Consider the following 18,937-nt stretch of genomic DNA (forward strand, 5'->3'; position numbering starts at 1 on the left):
TGTCAGCCTGGACTTCGATGCGTAAGTCCTGAAATTGGGCCTGAATTCTCAGCCTACAAACTTAAGAGGTGAGGGGCTGCCCACTGAGTCATGACTGACACTGATGGGTTCATGGAGAGAACTGAAGCTCACAACATTTTAAAAAGTGCCTTGCATCAGAGAGAGAGACAATTGCAAGAGGATGGAAATGTAATTTGTAAGAGTCATTGCTTCTACATGTCCACTTGATTTGCAGGTATTCACTTGTTAGTTGTTTTAACTTATCTATCCACAGCCAGCTAGAGTAGGAGAGAGTCAAAACTAAGTCAGATCATAAAGATGTAGTGAAATTAGTTTACTTAAGATTGATACAATGTTATAGGAAGTATGTGTGATGCAGTGCTTGTTTATATTTCATAACGGATGCTGTGGAATTGCTTTCTTTCTCTCCTAGCCGCTAACACCATCTGCATTATGACCAATTAACCATAGAAAAGTTAGGCTGTGCTGGCTGAAAGTAAACTAGCTGCCCCTTCTAATCCCACCTTCCAGCACCCGGTCTGTAGTCTTGCACGTTACTGTAGCACTTCCTTTGTCATAATTTCTTACCTCCAGTGCGATCATTTTTGTCACAAATGATAATGCCAGCACCAGAAGTCACACTAATTGCCACCTCCCTCAGTGCAACACAGCTCAAAGTACTTAAACCCACAGCCTTTAAATGGTTTAACACTTGGAAATAAAAACAGAAAATGCTGGATATACTCAGCAGGCCTGTAGAGAGAGACGGAGTTAATTTTCCAGATTGATCAACTTTTATCAGAGTTGGAAAAAGTTGGAAATCTAATAGAAGGTCAGAAGGCAGGTCCGTGATAGAGTGGAAGACAGGAGGGATTGAATGACAGAAGAGTTAGTCTTTCAGGGCCAAAGGGAATGGTGATGGGACAAGAAAAAAAACAAAAGATGAGCCTAGAGCAGCTGCTGACCGAAAGCAAAAAATCAGAGAAAAACCGAAATAAGCAAAGTAAAGGAAACAAAATGGGGTTGGAGATTACGGTCTGAAGTTGTTGAACTCAATGTTGAGTCCAGAAGGCTGTGAAATGCCTAATCAAAAAATGAGGCACTGTTCCTTGAGTTTGCATGAACTTCACTAGAACAGTACAACAGACCAAGGACAGAGATGTCAGCGTGAGAGCAAGACAGGCAACTGGAAAGTCAGGGTCATGCTTGTGGACTGAACAGGGGCGTGCTGCAAAGCAGTCACTCAATCTGGATTTGATCTCCCCAGTGTAGAGGAGACCACATTCTGAGCAGCGAATACAAAATTGAAAGAAGCACATGTAAACCTTTGCTTCACCTGGAAGGAGTGTTTAGGGCCTTGGGTGGTGAGGGAACGGGGGGTAATAGGGCAGGTCTTACATCTCCTGTCCTTGTATAGAAAGGTGCAGTGGGAAGGGGGGTGACTGAGGAGTGAACCAGGCTGTCACAATGGGAACTGTCCCTTCACGATGCTGAAAGGGGGCTTGAAGATGTGGATTGATGGTGGAATCATTCCTGAGGCAGTGGAAATGGTGGATAATGATCAGCTGAATTCGGAGGCTGGTGGGATCGAAGGTGACGACAAGGGAACCCTGCCATTGTTCTGGGAGGGATGAAAGCAGAAGGTGACAACGAGGGAACCTTAACATGGTTCTGGGAGGAAGGGGAAGGGAAAGGATGAGAGCAGACATGCAGGAAATGTGGCAGACATGGTAGAGGGCCTGGTCAATCACAATGGCGGGGGGGGCGAAATCCTTGGTTGAGTTAAAAAGAAGGCATCTCAGAAGTACTGGTGTGGAAGATTGCGTCTTTGGAGCAGATGGAACTAGGAGAATGGAATGGAGTCCTTACAGGTGTAGGGTGTGAGGAAGTGTAGTTCAGGTAGCTGTGAGAGTCAGTGAATGTTAGATGATAGCATATCGCCAAAAATGGAGACAGTGAAGTCAAGGAAAGGAAGGAAAGAGTCGGAGATGGACCATGTGAAACTGAGAGATGGGTGGAAATTGGAAACAAAAGTTGATGAAGTTTTCCAATTCAGGACATGGCACCAATACAGTCATCAATGTATCGGAAAAAGAATTGAGGGCGGGGGCCCAAGTAGGACTGGATTAAGGAATGTTCTAAGTATCCTACAAAAAGAAAGGCATAGCTTGGACCCATCATAACACCTTTTATTTAGAAAAAGATGAGTTAAAAGAGGAATTGTTCAATGGGAGAACAAGCTAAGACAGGCAGAGAGGGTGGTCAGTGACGCTGATTGGTTGGCAAGTCCAAGGAGAAAGCAGCAGGGAACTATAGGCTCCTCACATTCCCTGGTATTTCAAAAAAGGGTGCAAGGCTTGATCATATTCTTCTTTCCAGAGAACAGTGTCCGCCTATGAATATATATCCCCTCTAGTAAGCATAAATGAGCCATGTTATGGTTGTTAGTGTAGCTATTAGTGTACTTGATGGCAATGCCACAGCCTATCAGAGTCAACTTGTCAACCAGTCAGCAACCTTTTCTCCTAAAGTATAAATTGTTGAGTGGGATCTTCCTCCCACAGCTTCCAACCTGATAGTCGCCCGACCTCGGACGGCCCGCTTCTACCTCCTTACCCAAAATCCACAAACAGAACTATCCCGGTAGACCGATCGTGTCAGCTTGCTCCTGCCCCAGAGAACTCATTTCTCGTTATCTTGACTCCCTTCTCTCTCCCTTTGTCCAGTCCCTTCCCACCTACATCTGTGATTCCTCTGACACCTTACGTCACATCAACAATTTCCAGTTCCCTGGCCCCAACCGCTTCCTCTTCACCATGGACGTCCAATCCCTCTACACCTCCATCCCCCACCAGGATGGTCTGAGGGCCCTTAGCTTCTTCCTCGAACAGAGGCCTGAACAATCCCCATCCACCACTACTCTCCTCCGTCTGGCTGAACTTGTTCTCACACTGAACAATTTCTCCTTCAACTCCTCTCACATCCTGCAAATAAAAGGTGTGGCTATGGGTACCCGCATGGGCCCCAGCTATGCCTGTCTCTTTATGGGGTATGTGGAACATCCCTTGTTCCAGTCCTACTCCGGTCCCCTCCCACAACTCTTTCTCCGGTACATCGATGATTACTTCGGTGCTGCTTTATGCTCTCGTCGGGACTTGGAAAAATTTATTAATTTTGCTTCCAATCTCCACCCCTCCATCATTTTCATGTGGTCCATCTCTGACACTTCCCTTCCCTTCCTTGACGTTTCTGTCTCAATCTCTGGTGATAGACTGTCCACCAATATCCATTACAAGCCTACCGACTCCCACAGCTACCTCGACTACAGCTCCTCACACCTTGCTTCCTGTAAGGACTCCATCCCATTCTCTCAGTTCCTTTGTCTCCGTCGCATCTGTTCTGATGATGCTACCTTCAAAAACAGTTCCTCTGACATGTCCTCCTTCTTCCTTAACCGAGGTTTTCCACCCACGATGGTAGACAGGGCCCTCAACCGTGTCCGGCCCATCTCCCGTGCATCCGCCCTCACGCCTTCTCCTCCCTCCCAGAAACATAGGGTCCCCCTTGTCCTCACTTATCACGCCACCAGCCTCTGCATTCAAAGGATCATCCTCCGCCCTTCCCGCCAACTCCAGCATGATGCCACCACCAAACACATCTTCCCTTCACCCCCCCTATCGGCATTCCATAGGGATCGTTCCCTCCAGGACACCCTGGTCCGCTGCTCCATCACCCCCTACTCCTCAACCCCCACCTATGGCACCACCACATGTCCATGCAAAAGATGTAACACCTGCCCCTTCACTTCCTCTCTCCTCACCGTCCAAGGGCCCAAACACTCCTTTCAAGTGAAGCAGCATTTCACTTGCATTTCCCCCAACTTAGTCTACTGCATTCGTTGCTCCCAATGTGGTCTCCTCTACATTGGAGAGACCAAACGTAAACTAGGTGACCGCTTTGCAGAACACCTGCGGTCTGTCCGCAAGAATGACCCAAACCTCCCTGTCGCTTGTCATTTTAACACTCCACCCTGCTCTTTTGCCCACATGTCTGTCCTTGGCTTGCTGCATTGTTCCAGTGAAGCCCAACGCAAACTGGAGGAACAACACCTCATCTTCTGCCTAGGCACTTTACAGCCTTCCGGACTGAATATTGAATTCAACAACTTTGGGTCTTGAACTCCCTCCTCCATCCCCATCCCCTTTCTGTTTCTTCCCCCTTCCTTTTGTTTTTTCCAATAAATTATATAGATTTTTCTTTTCCCACCTATTTCCATTATTTTTAAATATTTTTAAATCTTTTATGCTCCCCCCACCCCCACTAGAGCTATACCTTGAGTGCCCTACCATCCATTCTTAATTAGCACATTCGTTTAGATAATATCACCAACTTTAACACCTATGTGTTCTTTTGTTCTGTTGTCTGTGACATCTTTTGATGATCTGCTTCTATCACCGCTTGCTTGTCCCTACAACCACACCACCCCCTTCCACTTCTCTTCTCCCACCCCCCTCCCCCAAACCACACTCCTTAAACCAGCTTATATTTCACCCCTTCCTTGGATTCACCTAGTTCTGTTGAAGGGTCATGAGGACTCGAAACGTCAACTCTTCTTCTCCGCCGATGCTGCCAGAACTGCTGAGTTTTTCCAGGTAATTCTGTTTTTGTTATAAATTGTTGAGATTGTTTGAAATTTTGTATTCTTGGGTTTGTCCTGATGAGTGCAATACAAAAAGCTTCAGCAACATTTCTCTCTTTTCAGTGATATTCAAGTTCTGTATTACCAAGCAATTTTTGTGTGTGTCTGTGGTGATGGTGAGGGATTGTCAGTGTTGGGAATTGTAGTGTTGCTACTTTCTCTTGCTATTGTTGCCCGGTTTAAGCTTCTTTCTAACCTAGAGCCAGATTCCAGTCTGCAAACACCTGTTACTGAGGGAAAGCATATCCAGATGTGGGCTGCATGATAAGGCTCTTCATCTTGTATCTCCAGCAATGTGTTGCTACTTCTCCCTTTCCCAGGCCTCTGCATACTGTTTGATTTGGGCAGCATTGCTCATGAAGTCTCTGTGCTGGGCATAATCCCAACCAACTTGTGGGTGAAAAGCCAGCCTCTATAACAGTGCAGCATCCTGACCCAGAGTGAAGGGACTTGGATCTGGATCACCCATTCCCCCCACACTAAACCTGTGATTTCCACCAAGATACTGGGCAGCTTCCAAGTAGAAGCCACTGGCAAAGCATACAAGGGTTTATCGTTCCACTTGTGTGAAGTGCTTCCATGTGTAGACGCTGCAATAATTCTGCCTCAGAGTCGCATTTTCTTGGCTTCCTTTCCTCGGAGAAGCTTCAAAATGTGTGGAGGTGGTACTGAATCACAGCTCTATCACCAGACCACAAACACAACCCTTGAGACACATGCAACAGCCGGGCGATACAGGCTGCTGGTGGTTGAGTAGTTACATTCAGTGTCCTCAGTAGCATGGTCTGATTTATTGAAGGCATCTGTGTGCTTGATCTTAGGAACAAAGCTGGCTCAAGCAAAGAAATTCAATGATACTGAGGATCCCTGTAAGATCATGGTCGCTACTGATGCCATTGGGATGGGTTTGAATCTGTGAGTATACCAGAGACCTTATTGCTGTTCTTTCCCCTCTGCCCAGTGGCTCATGCTGAGGTACAATTCATGGGTTATTTTCCTGGTTGTTCCTCTCCTTAAGATAAATACTGATCAAAACCCACCTTACTGGATCATTCATTTTGAGTGAACCTCTGTAGACTGTTGGACTGAATCCAATACCTGAGATAAACATGCACAGTTTAATAAGGAGCAGGAACTTTACCTGTTTATTTATGCTCATTGTTGTCCCTACCGGAGGGACCCTGGACTGTGAAGCTGCCTCTCACTGTGGATCACTGGGCAGGGAGGGACAATTGAAGTTCAAGGCTTATTTTTCCATCCAATAATCTTCTCTCTTTTATTCAGGAGCATAAAACGCATCATTTTCAATTCTCTGGTGAAACCAAGTATAAATGAGAAGGGAGAGAAGGAGATGGACAGGATAACCACTTCACAGGCCCTGCAGATTGCCGGGAGAGCTGGCAGGTTCAGCTCAGCCTTTAAGGAAGGGGAAGTTACTACAATGCATCGTGACGACCTTCCAGTGCTCCAAGAAATCTTGAGCAGGACTGTCGAACCCATCGAGGTGATCATTACTTAGAAAGCAGCATGAGGGGCCAAGGCCTGCTGTGCAGGATACCACAGTTGAATAGAGGAGAGACAAGGAAGTAGACAGGTGTCATTGAGTCTTATAAATGGCTTTGGATTACAGGAGGAAGGAAGAACTAAGGAGTTCTGTAACATTGGGAGGCCTTTGAATGAGAGAAGTTATGCAATGATTTTAGCACAAGAGTGTGGGTGGAAGCAGAGCCTGGAAGACACGGTGAAGCCATTTTCCTACACTGTTCCCACATTCCTTGATGTCTTTAATATCTAGAAATCTATCGATCTCTGTCATGAACACTTTCAGTGACTGAGCCTCCGCAGCACTGTGGTGTAGCGAATTCCAAAGATTCACCACCCACGGAATGAAGAAATTGCTCCTCATCTAGCCCCTAAATAGCCTAAATAGCCTAACTCTTATTCTGATTGATTCTAGATCACACCCCTCACCCCTCTCTCTCTCTCTCTCTCTCTCTCTCTCTCTCTTGCACACACCCCCCCCACCCCCCGCAATCCTTGGATTTACTCTGTCAAGAATATAGGCCCAACTCCTCAATTTCTCCTAGGACAATCCTGCCATCTCAGGAATCAGTCTGGTGAACTGGTGAACCTTTGCTGCAGTCCCTCCATGGTAAGGAAAAGAGACCAAAGCTGTACACAATACTCCAGGTGCAACCTCACACAAGCTCATGTGCATTAGGAGCAGGAGTAAGTCAATTGGCCCCTCGAGCCTGCTTCGCCATTCAATAAGACCATGGCTGATCTGATTTGTAACCTCTCACCTACCTCTGATAACCTTTCACCCTCTTGTTTATCAAGAATCTATCTGCCTCTGCCTTAAAAATATTCAAAGACTTTGATTTCGCTGCCATTTGAGGAAGAGAGTTCCAGGGATTCACTATCCTCTGAGAGAAAAATAATTCTCCTCATCTCTTTCTTAAATGGGCAACCCCTAATTTTTAAACAGTGACCCCAAGTTCTAGATTCTCCCACAAGGGGAAACACACTCTCCACGTCCACCCTGTCAAGACCCCTCAGGACCTTAAAGGTTTTAATCAGGTCGCCTCTTACTCTTCTAAACTCCAGTGGATACAAGCCTAACCTGTCCAACCTTTCCTCATAGGACAATCCACCCATTCCTGGCATTAGTCTTGTAAGCCCCTGAACTGCTTCTAATGCATTTACATCTTTTCTTAAATAAGGAGACCAATAAGGAGGTCAATGCAATTGTAGCAAGACATCTTTACTCCTGTACTCAAACCCTCTTGCAATAAAGGCTAACAAACCATTTGCCTTCCTAATTCCTTGCTGCACCTGCATGTTAGCTTTCAGTGACTCATGAACAAGGACCCCCAAGTCCCTTTGGACATCAGCACTTTCCAATTTCTCACAATTTAAGAAATCTTCTGCCTTCAGAGTGGATGACTTCACATTTTTCCACATTAAATTCCATCTGCTATGTTCTTGCCAATTCACTTAGTATTGTCTCAATCCCCATGAAACCTCTTTGCATCCTCATCACATTCCCACCTAGTTTTGTGTCATCAGCAAGCTTGGAAATATTAATTGATGGGAAATTTAGAAATCCAAAGATGAAAGGCAACAGAACAGTGTAGGGATGTGGGTAAAGACAAGCAGAGTGGTACAGGAAGGGACAAGAGAGTTTAATAATGGACCGCATTCGCTGGTGCACTGTGTAGAGAATAGTAGCAAAAAAATGAAATTAAAGGCTCTTTATCTGAATGTGCGAAGCATCTGCAATAGGATTGATGAACTATAGGCACAAATAGAGGTATGTGCTTTAGATTTAATCATTACAGAGACATGGTTGCAAAGTGACCAAGGTTGGAAAATTGGTATTCCAGGGTATACAATATTCCTGAAAGACAGACAGACAATAGCAAAGGAAGAGGGGAAGCCCTGATACTAAAGGATGACATTAGGACATTGGTGAGGAAGGACATGGGCTCAAGGGATCATGAAATAGATTAGCATGAGTGGAAATTAGGAATATCAAGAATCAGAAAATGATGGTGGGAGTTGTTTTTAGGCCCCATAACAGTATCTATACCGTTGGCAGAGCATTAAAAATGCAATTATTACAGCTTATAACAAAGGCAACATAGTAATTGTGGGGGACTTAAATGTTCTTATAACGTCAGACAATCAAATTAACATGGATGGTCAAGAATGCTTTTGTGACAATTTCCTGGTGGGACTTGAGGAAGGAAGGGAATGGGTGACCACCAGGTAGTCCAAGAGAAACAGGCAAGGTTTCTGCTCGCAAATCGGTATTCCATTTTGGAGGCTGATAAGGGCGCTGGTTCCTCCAGGGAGTGCAGACAGAGCCAAGCTTCTGGCACCACAAGCAGCCTGTCTGAATAGGAGGGGAGGAAGAGGAATAGTAATAGGGGATTCTATAGTCTGGGGAACAGATAGGCGCTCCTGTGGCCGTCAAAGTGACTCCAGGATGGTATGTTGCCTCCCTGGTGCCAGGGTCCAGGATGTCACTGAATGGCTGCAGGGCATCCTGAAGGGAGAGGGTGATAAGGCAGTGGTCATGGTACATGTTGGTACCAATGACATAGGTAGAAAGAGGGATGAGGTCTTGCATCAAGAATTCAGGGAGTTAGGCAGTGGACTAAAAAGCAAGACCTCTCCAGTTGTAATCTCTGGATTACTGCCAGTGCCATTTACTAGCAAGCTCAGAAATAGAAGAATAGCGCAGATGAATACGTGGCTTAAGAGTTGGTGCAGGAGGGAGGGGTTTAGATTGCTGGATCACTGGGACCATTTCTGGGGAAGGTGGGACCTGTACAAATGGGACGGTCTACATCTGAACCAGAGTGGGACTAACATCCTTGCAGGCGGGTTTGCTAGTGCTGTTGGGAGGAGTTTAAACTAATTCGGCAGGGGGAGGGGACACAGAATGTTAGCAGAATAGGGACACATCATAATATAGTAAAACAATCAAGTCAGAGGGAGTACAGCTGCAATAAGCTTCAAGGGAGTAAGGCTAGGCTGGATGGCCTCTAATGCCAGGAGTATTATAGGTGGAATGGATGAGTTAAGGGTGAGAATTGACACGTGGAATTGTGATATAGTAGCCATCCATCACAGAGCTGTGGTTGAGGGAAGGGCAGGATTGGCAGCTCAACATTCCGGAATATAGAATCTTCAGGCAAGATGGGAGGGGGTAAAAGAGGAGGAGGCATTGCATTATGAGTAAAGGAGTCAGTTACTGCAGTAAGGAGAGATGATATCTTGGAGGGGGCATCGAATGAAGCTTTGTGGGTAGAACTTAGGAATAAAAAAGGGGCAAACACATTATTAGGTGTTTATTATAGACCCCCAGATAGTCAGCGGGAAATTGAGGAGCAAATATGTGCACAATTTGTGGAGGTGTGTAAAAACAATGACAATAGGGTAATTATATATGAGATGATTTCAACTTTCCTAACATTAATTGGGATAGACATAGTGTTAAGGGCTTGGTTGGAGTGGATTTCTTGAAATGTGTACAGGAGAACTTTTTTGGTCAATATGTAGAGGGTCCAATTAGGTTCATTGCTGGACCTAATTCTGGGGAATGAAGCCGGACGGGTGGCTGAGGTGATGGTGGGCGAGCATTTTAGCAATAGCAACCACAACATGGTACAGTTTAATAAGAAATAAAAGCAAAAAACTGCGGATGCTGGAAATCCAAAACAAAAACAAAAATACCTGGAAAAACTCAGCAGGTCTGGCAGCATCTGTGGAGAGGAACACAGTTAACATTTCGAGTCTGAATGACTCTTCAACAGAACTAAGTAAAAATAGAAGAGAGGTGAAATATAAGCTGGTTTAAGGAGGAGTGGGACAAGTAGAGCTGGATAGAGGGCCAGTGATAGGTGGAGATAACCAAAAGATGTCACAGACAAAAGGACAAAGAGGTGTTGACGGTGGTGATATTATCTAAGGAATGTGCTAATTAAGGGTAGAAAGCAGGTCCAAGCAAGGTACAGCTAGCCCTGGTGGGGGTGGGGTGGGGTGAAAGAATCGAAAAAGGCTAAAAGGTAGAGATAAAACAATGGATGGAAATACATTTAAAAATAATGAAAATAGGTGGGAAAAGAAAAATCTATATAAATTATTGGGACCAAAAGGAGGGAATCAGAAAGGGGGTGGGGATGGAGGAGACAGTTCATGTTCTAAAATTGTTGAACTCAGTATTCAGTCCGGAAGGCTGTAAAGTGCCTAGTTGGAAGATGAGGTGCTGTTCCTCCAGTTTGCATTGAGCTTCACTGGAACAATTCAGCAGGCCAAGGACGGACATGTGGGCATGAGAGCATGGTGGAGTGTTGAAATGGCAAGCGACAGGGAGGTCTGGGTCATGCTTGCGGACAGACCGAAAGTGTTCTGCAAAGCAGTCACCCAGTCTGCGTTTGGTCTCTCCATTGTAGAGAAACCGCATTGGGAGCAGCGAATGCAGTAGACTAAATTGAGGGAAGTGCAAGTGAAATGCTGCTTCACTTAAAAAGAGTGTTTGGATGGTGAGGAGAGGAGAAGTAAAGGGGCAGGTATTGCACCTTCTGCGGTTGCATGGGAAGGTGCCGTAGGAGGGGGTTGAGGTGTAGGTGGTGATGGAGGAATGGACCAGGGTGTCCCGGAGGGAATGATCCCTGCGGAATGCCGCCATGGGTGGTGAAGGGAAGATGAGTTTGGTGGTGCATCATGCTGGAGTTGGCGGAAATGGCGGAGGATGATCCTTTGAATACGGAGTTCAAGGTGAGCGGCAGGAGGTTTAGAGGGGATGTGAGGAAAAACTTTTTTACCCAGAGGGTTGTGACGGTCTGGAATGCACTGCCTGGGAGGGTGGTGGAGGCGGGTTGCCTCACATCCTTTAAAAAGTACCTGGATGAGCACTTGGCACGTCATAACATTCAAGGCTATTGGCCAAGTGCTGGTAAGTGGGATTAGGTAGGTAGGTCAGGTGTTTCTCACGTGTTGGTGCAGACTCGATGGGCCGAAGGGCCTCTTGTGCACTGTGATTCTGTGATGTGAATAACTTGTGGAACTGACTAGGGAAGAAGCTATTTTAGATCCAGTATTGTGTAATGGGGCAGAGAGAAAGATCCACTGGGAAATAGTGATTGTAATACAGTAGATTTCCATATTATGTTTGATAGTGACATACTCCAATCACAAACAAGAGTCTTAAACTTATAAAAAGTAAATTACATAGGCATGAGGGGAGAATTGACTAAGGTCGATTGGGTTAATAGACTTAAAGGTGATGAATAAACAGTAGGAAACATTTAAAAAACAATTCAAAATATTTGACAAAAATGCATTCCATAAAAAAAAGCAAGAAAGACCCATCTGGGGCTCACTCTGGAAGTTAAGGATATTATTCAATTAAAAGAAGGGGTTTATAATGTTGCAAATAATCAGCCAGTCTGAGGATTGGGAGTGTTTTAGAAACCAACAGAAGGCCACCAAAAATGTAATAAAAAGGGAAAGAATAGAATATGAGAGTAAAGTAGCCAGGAATATAAAAACAGGTTGTAAGAGCTTTTGCAAGCATATGAAAATAAAGAATAGCTGAATTAAATGTTGGTCCCTTAGAAGCAGAGATATCCTAATTGTGCTAAGAAATATACCAATAACCAATTTAAAATTATTGGTTGGACTCAAGTGTGGCTTTATTTACAAGTGCTAGAATCTATATAGGCTGGCAATACAGGATAGGCTGGCAATACACTGGCTAGGACAGCATTTATTGTCCATCCCTAACTCCCCTTGTGAAAGTGGTGGTGAGCTGTTTTCTTGAACCGCTGCAGTCCATGTGGTGTTAGGTACACCCACAGTGCTGTAAGGAGGAAGTTAATTTGCCCTTGTCATTTCCGGTGCCTAAATCGATGCTGAGTGGTTCGTTCACTTTCATTCCTTATAGACTTCGTAGCAGTTTGACACAACTGAGTGGCTTGCTAGGCCATTTCAGAGGGCAGTTAAGACAACCGCATTGCTGTGGGTCTAGAGTCACATAGAGGCCAGACCAGGAAATGTTGGCAGATTTCCTTCCCTAAAGGACATTAGTGAACCACATGGGTTTTTATGATAATCAACAATGGTTTCATGATCATCATTAGACTTTTAATTCCAGATTTTTATTGAATTCAATTTACACCACCTGCTGTGGTGGAATTTGAACCTGGGCCCCCAGAGCATACGAACATATAAAATATGAGCAGAAGTAGGCCATTCGACACCTCTAGCCTGCTCCACCATTCAATAAGATCATGGCTGATTTGTTTGTGTTTCGAATTCCACATTCCCATCTATCCCCAATAACCTTTGATTTGGAAATCAAACTACCTCTGTCTTAAAAATATTCAATGATCTCGCCTCCAACGCCTTCTGAGGCAGAGTTCCAAAGTCACACAACCCTCTGACAGAAAAAAATTCTCCTCATCTCTATCCTAAAAGGGTGACCCCTAATTTGTGCCCCTAGTTCTGGACTCACCCACAAGAGGATACATCCTTTCCACATCCACCTTGTCAAGACCATTCAGAATCTTGTATACTTCAATTAAGTCATCCCTCACTTTTCTAAACTCCAGTGGAAACAAGTCCATTCTGACTCAACTTTCCTCATAAGACAACCCACTCAGTCCAGGCATCAATCTAGTAAACCTCCTCTGAACTGCCTTCAGTGCATTTACATCCTTCCGTAAATAAGGAGACCAAAACTGCACACAGTATTTGAGATGTGGTCTCACCAGTGCCCTGTGTAACTGAAGCATAACATCCTTACTTTTATATTGAATTCCTCTTGTAATAAAGAATAGCATTCCATTAGCTGCCTTGGTTACGTGCTGTATCTGCATACCAACTTTTTGCTACTTGTGCACTACAGCACCTAGATCCCTCTGCGTCTCGGAATTCTGCAGTCGTCCCCCATTTAAGTAATACTCTGCTTTTTTATTCTTCCTGCCAAAGTGAACAAATCGCATTTTCCCACATTATACTCCCATCTGCCAGATTTTTGCCAACTCGCTCAACTTACCTATATGCGTCTGCATCCTCCTTGTGCCCTCTTCACAACATGCTTTCCTGCCTATCTAAACATAGAAAATAGAAGAAGGAGTAGGTCATTCGGTCCTTCGAGCCTGCTGCGCCATTCAGTATGATCATGGCTGATCCTCTATCTCAACACCATACTCCCTCTCTCTCCCCATAACCCTTGAAGCCTTTAGAGTCCAGAAATCTATTTCCTTCTTAAATATATTCAGTGACTTGGCCTCCACAGCCGTCTGTGGCAGAGAATTCCACAGGTTCACCACCCTCTGAGTGAAGTTGCTTCTCCTCAACTCAGTCCTAAATAGCCTACCCCTTATCCTGAGACTGTGACCCCTTGTTCTAGACCCCTCAGCCAAAAGAAACATCATCCCGGCATCCAGTCTGTCCATTCCTGTCAGAATTTTAGACGTTTCAATGAGATCCCCTCTCATTCTTCTCAACTGAGTTGCTACAATTTTGCTGCAATTGTACAGAGTTTTGGTGAGACTACATCTGGAATACAGTGTGCAGTTTTGATTTCCACATTCAAGAAAGGATATACTTCCATTGGAGACGGTACAGCGAAGGTTCACTAAAATGGCCCCTTGAGGAGGTTGTCCTATGATGAAAGGCTGAGTAAATTGGGCTTATATTCTCTGGAGTTTAGAAGAATAAGGTGATCTCATTGAAACATTCAAGATTCTCGGGCTTGACAAGGTAGACGCTGAGCGATTGTTTCCGCTAGTTGGGGAATCTAAAACATGGAGGCACAATCTCAGGGTAAGGGGTTGGTCATTTAGGACTGAGATGAGGAGAAATCACTTCACTCAAAGGATTGTGAATCTTGAATTCTCTACCCCAGAGGGTTGTAGATTCTCCACCGTTGAATACATTTAAGGCTGGTACGGACAGATTTTTGGTCTCTTAAGGAATCGAGCGATGTGGGAAGCAGGTCGTAAAATGGAGTTGAAGTGCAAGTTGGCCATGAACATACTGAATGGTGGACCAGGCGTGAAGGGTTGTGTGGTCTACTCCTGCTCCTCTCTTGTGTTGCAGTATCATGTTGATAGATAGAGACCACCAGGGAGGGTTTTAACAGAAAAGAGGAGCCTGGAAGGAAGATTGGAGCAGCCTTTCTCACTTTCTTGCTATCCCTTGAGTCCAATCATTATGCTTCCAAATTCAGTATTAATAGAGAGAGCCTGGAGTGCACACAATTTCCTTCAGTTCCCATTACTGATATTTCACATTTCAAAGTAGAGAAGTTCAGTAAAATGCCAAGTCTGAACGTATTGCAGCTTTATAGAGTGAGAAGAGTAGAATTGTGCATCTTCTTTAAAGTATTTATGTGTGCTGCTATTTTCTGATCGTAGTTGATTCCAGTTTCACAGGCCAATCTCAAAGAGGGTTGTGTGAGGACAGGTTTTGGTTGGGTATTGACTACTTGCTGCCTTGGTTCATGAGAGAGAATGGCCCTTAACAGTGTGTCTGGGGGAGGGGTGCCAGGTGCCCAGCAAACAAGCTCATAACACCTGCCTTGAGAAGCTGTGACTATTGATAGCTGCTAAAACGGGGAGAATTTGGGAAAATTATTTATTTGTTAACCTCTGAACTTTTTAAGACAGCGGGATTGCACCCCACAGCGGACCAGATTGAGATGTTTGCTTACCAGCTGCCTGATGCCACCTTGTCGAACCTGATTGTAAGTGTTTCACTTGGAGCTGCATTGAGATCTGCCTCTTGTGAAATCTCTTCAAAAAAACAATTTATTTACTGGCTGCTTCTGTACAGATTTGAAATTAACCTAATATTTCTTTATTTTTCCGGGCTTTCCTCTGATTTGTAGGATATATTTGTGAGCCTTTCGCAGGTAGACGGACTATATTTTGTTTGCAATATTGATGATTTCAAGTTCCTGGCTGACATGATTCAGCATATCCCGCTGAACCTCCGTGTGCGATACATCTTCTGCACCGCACCAATCAACAGGAAGCATCCCTTTGTCTGCACCTCCTTTCTAAAGGTATGTTACTCACAATCCTTTCCTTGAGTGGGGTCAGACTCCCGATGGTGTTGTCAGGCCCTCTGTACCTTAACCATTACTGTGTTAACGAAAGAACTTGAATTTATATATAACACCTTTCCTGACTTCAGGATATCCCAAAGTGCTTTACTGCTAGTGGAGTTCATTTCTGAAATGCAGATGCTGTTGTACTGTGGGAAACACAACAACCAGTTTGTGCATGACAAGCCCCTACAAACAGCAATGTGATCATGAGATGATTCAGTGATATTGATTGGGATAAATATTGGCCAGATATCAGAGAGAACTCCTCTGCTATTCTTCAATTATTGCAGCAGGATCTTTTACATCTGCCTGAGAATGCAAGAAGAACCTCAGTTTGATGTATCATCCAGAAGACAGCACCTCTAACATTGCAGCACACTCTCAGCCATTACTGTACTGAACTCACAACCTTCTGAATCAGAGACCTGAGTGCTACTAGTGAGGCTGCTTGTATTTTTCTGGAACTCTGAACAGCATTTCCCTGAAGTGGAACCTCTAAGTGGATCCAGTAGCAGTGCCGTTCTTACACCACACTGAAAGTGCCAGTAATTGGTCTCGATCAGTCTATTGGCTTTAATCTGCTCACATTAGACTAGGAGATTCCCTTCAGAATGACTAATAACCCCACAGACTGTTGAAGAGCTCTGTGAAGCAGAACAATTGTATTATTTAAATGTACCAAATTAGTTCAAGAAGCAGTCTGCCTGCACACATCAGTTTGTTGATTGACTAAAGTAAAGCAGCAACAAATTATGGATGAATTAGGGAATATACAAATTGGAAGTGGGAAGAAGGACTATCAAACTAACAGAGAGAGACCAGTCAAGATTTATAAAAACAACCAACCCTGAATGACCAGTTTGGAAACACCAGGAAAGACAGGAAAAGATAAACCAGTCACTTTGTTCAAAGCACAATTTCAGATATTTTCCATCATTTTTTGTCTACTTACCCAATCAGATGAAGACTTAGAAAAATTCTGATAGAAAACATCAATTACATATTTTCTATTAAGCTGATTAAAATTTGAAAGGTGGTTTCTGTGCCTTTGAGGACTGTCATTAATTAGAAGGCCACAGCCTCTTTCAAAAACCTGGCCTTGGGCTTAATGGGGGGCCAGTTTTTGCTGGTATTTAAACTAGTGTTGGTTACCCATTAAACATTGCCCCATTTCCCCTTCTGTTGAGTTCAAGTCTTATTTACACTGTTTTATAAGAACAGGAAGTTTATACCTCGTGATTCACAATATTCTGCTAAGGTCAACCATTTTCCTTGAAGCACACAAGCACTAATTATTAATTAAAACACAGGCTTGGGGTAATCAATGCAGAACCAGGGTCAACGATTCGTCTGTCTGCCTGGTTAATTTCCAGCTGCAGCTCAGAAGGACCCAGCATTTTAAGACTGTATTTCTAGAATGAAATCTGTATGTGTTAATTGTACTGTTCTTGACGAGTTAATTATATATTTAAAAAAATCTATATTGAGTCCATTACGCTTCTTAAGAATGGCTTGAAATTCTGTGTAGGTGATGAATGTCGAACAAAGGCATCAGAAAGGAAAAGGGAAACATCAGAGGATGGGGTTACAAACAAACCATAGCAGTTATAGCAAATCAGGCACCATGAACTGCTGTGCCCATATGATAATACTGTACACATACCTTTCCCAGTTGTTTATTGTATATATCAGTTGCATTAGGACTGGAAGATATGATTGCTTTGTGTCTGCCATGACTATATAAGCAATTACCATAAAGTAGATTGAAGAAAAGCAAACCAATTTGGTTGTCTAAATAAATAAAATCAGCAATTCGGACTTTGCTGCAGTCACCCAAATGACTTGTGGCCCCAGACAGTCAGACAGAGTGTAAATAAGTCTTGTGACCCCAGACAGTCTGGAGCAATTGGCTTTTCAACAATGGGTGGCACAATACATTGTTGACGTTATTATTTTGACATTTGCAGATGTGATTTTGGTTTTTTTAAACTTTGTTTGAAAAAGATTTGTCTGTTTGAATTCTCCAGTTTGCCAGACAATTCAGCAGGAATGAGCCACTGACATTCGAGTGGCTATGTCGTCACATTAACTGGCCACTGACACCACCAAAAAACATCAAAGACCTTGTACACTTGGAGGCTGTACATGATGTATTGGATCTATACCTGTGGCTAAGGTAAGTTAAGGAGCTTGCATCTGTAGTTTTGGCATGTCCTTCAAACTGGCAACTTTGACACATTGTAGTAGCTTGGTAAAGCTGGTTTGTTCTAGTGAAACCATTTGCAATGTATTCTTGAGATTGGTTCTGGTCTGGATTGGCCCTGATCCTCGGCCTGGATTGGCCCTGATCCCCGGCCTGGATTGGCCCTTATCCCCGGCCTGGATTGGCCCTGATCCCCGGTCTGGATTGTGAACACAGAATGAGGCCATTCGGTCTATCATGTCAGCACCAGCTGACAAGGAGCCATCCAGCCTGGTCTCACTTTCCCAACTCTTGGTCCATGGTCTTGAAGTTTACGGAACTTCAAGAGCATATCCAGGTACTTTTTAAATGTCATGAACATTTCTGCCTCTACCATCCTTTCACCCAACAAACTCACATCTGCAAATGTCAAAATAACAACAGATCAGCAATGCCATCCGTTGTTGAATAGCCAGCCACTCGGGACTGTGATCACAAGCCATTTCCAGACCCTCTCTGCCCTATAGGTGAATAAATTTCCCCTAGAATCCTCTCTAAATGCCCTGCCTCTTCTCCTAAATCTGTGCCTTATGGTTAGAGACCTTATTAAAATGGGGCCTTCTTATCCCTTCTATCTGGAACCCTCATAATTTTATACACTTTATCTAGGTCTGCTGTGAGCCTCCTCTCTTCCAAATAAATGAATCCTAACCAATTCAATCCTCCTCATTCCTAAGATTCCTCCAGTGCAGGCATAGACCCTCATAAATAAAAGCAAGATAATGCAGATGCTAGAAACCTGAAATTAAAAACAGAAAATGCTGGAAAAACTGCGCAGGCCTGGCAACATCTATGGAGAGAGAAACAGAGTTAACGTTTCAAGTCCATATGACTATTCTTCAGAGCTGAAGAGAGGTAGAAATATGATGGGTTTTATACAATTGAAGAGAGCAGGTAGATCAAAATAGATGGTCAGGGAAAGGTGGGAGCTCAAGGAGAGATTTGATCAAGATATCTTGGACACGACAAAGGGTGTTAAAAACTAAAGAAGGTGCTAATAGTGGCGTTATGGTCAGATAACAATGAATAGCAGAACAAGGGTCAGCACTCTCTGAAAGCAAAACTAAGAACAAGCTACAGACTGGCCCTGTGGGGGCAGGGGGTTGGGAAACAAAATTATATATCAAAATGGAGGACAGAGTTCATGGTCTGAAGTTGTTGAACTCATTGTTAAGTCCAGAAGGTTGGCAGTACAGGATGTGGGTGTCACTGGCTAGGCCAGCATTTATTGACCATCCCTAATTGCCCTTGAAAGGTGGTGGTGAGCTGCCTTCTTGAATCACTGCAGTCCATGTGGTATATGTATACCCACAGTGCTGTTAGGAAGGGAGTTCCAGGATTTTGACCCAGTGACACTGAAAGAATA

The 18,937-nt window shown here is 44.1% G+C and overlaps 1 protein-coding gene across 2 annotated transcripts in view; it reads left to right on the plus strand.

Annotated features, from left to right (window-relative positions):
* supv3l1 (SUV3-like helicase) overlaps nucleotides 1–18,937 on the plus strand; it is a 57,971-nt gene that overhangs the window by 34,796 nt on the left and 4,238 nt on the right. For both annotated transcript variants that reach the window (XM_041210459.1, XM_041210460.1), the window contains 5 exons: nucleotides 5,521–5,614; nucleotides 5,984–6,203; nucleotides 14,883–14,963; nucleotides 15,108–15,284; nucleotides 17,357–17,505. In XM_041210459.1, coding sequence (XP_041066393.1) covers nucleotides 5,521–5,614; nucleotides 5,984–6,203; nucleotides 14,883–14,963; nucleotides 15,108–15,284; nucleotides 17,357–17,505 — 721 coding nt within the window. The remainder of the gene's footprint in view (nucleotides 1–5,520; nucleotides 5,615–5,983; nucleotides 6,204–14,882; nucleotides 14,964–15,107; nucleotides 15,285–17,356; nucleotides 17,506–18,937) is intronic.

This window comes from Carcharodon carcharias, chromosome 17 (genome assembly GCF_017639515.1).
Source record: "Carcharodon carcharias isolate sCarCar2 chromosome 17, sCarCar2.pri, whole genome shotgun sequence".
Classification (NCBI taxonomy): Eukaryota; Metazoa; Chordata; class Chondrichthyes; order Lamniformes; family Lamnidae; genus Carcharodon; species Carcharodon carcharias.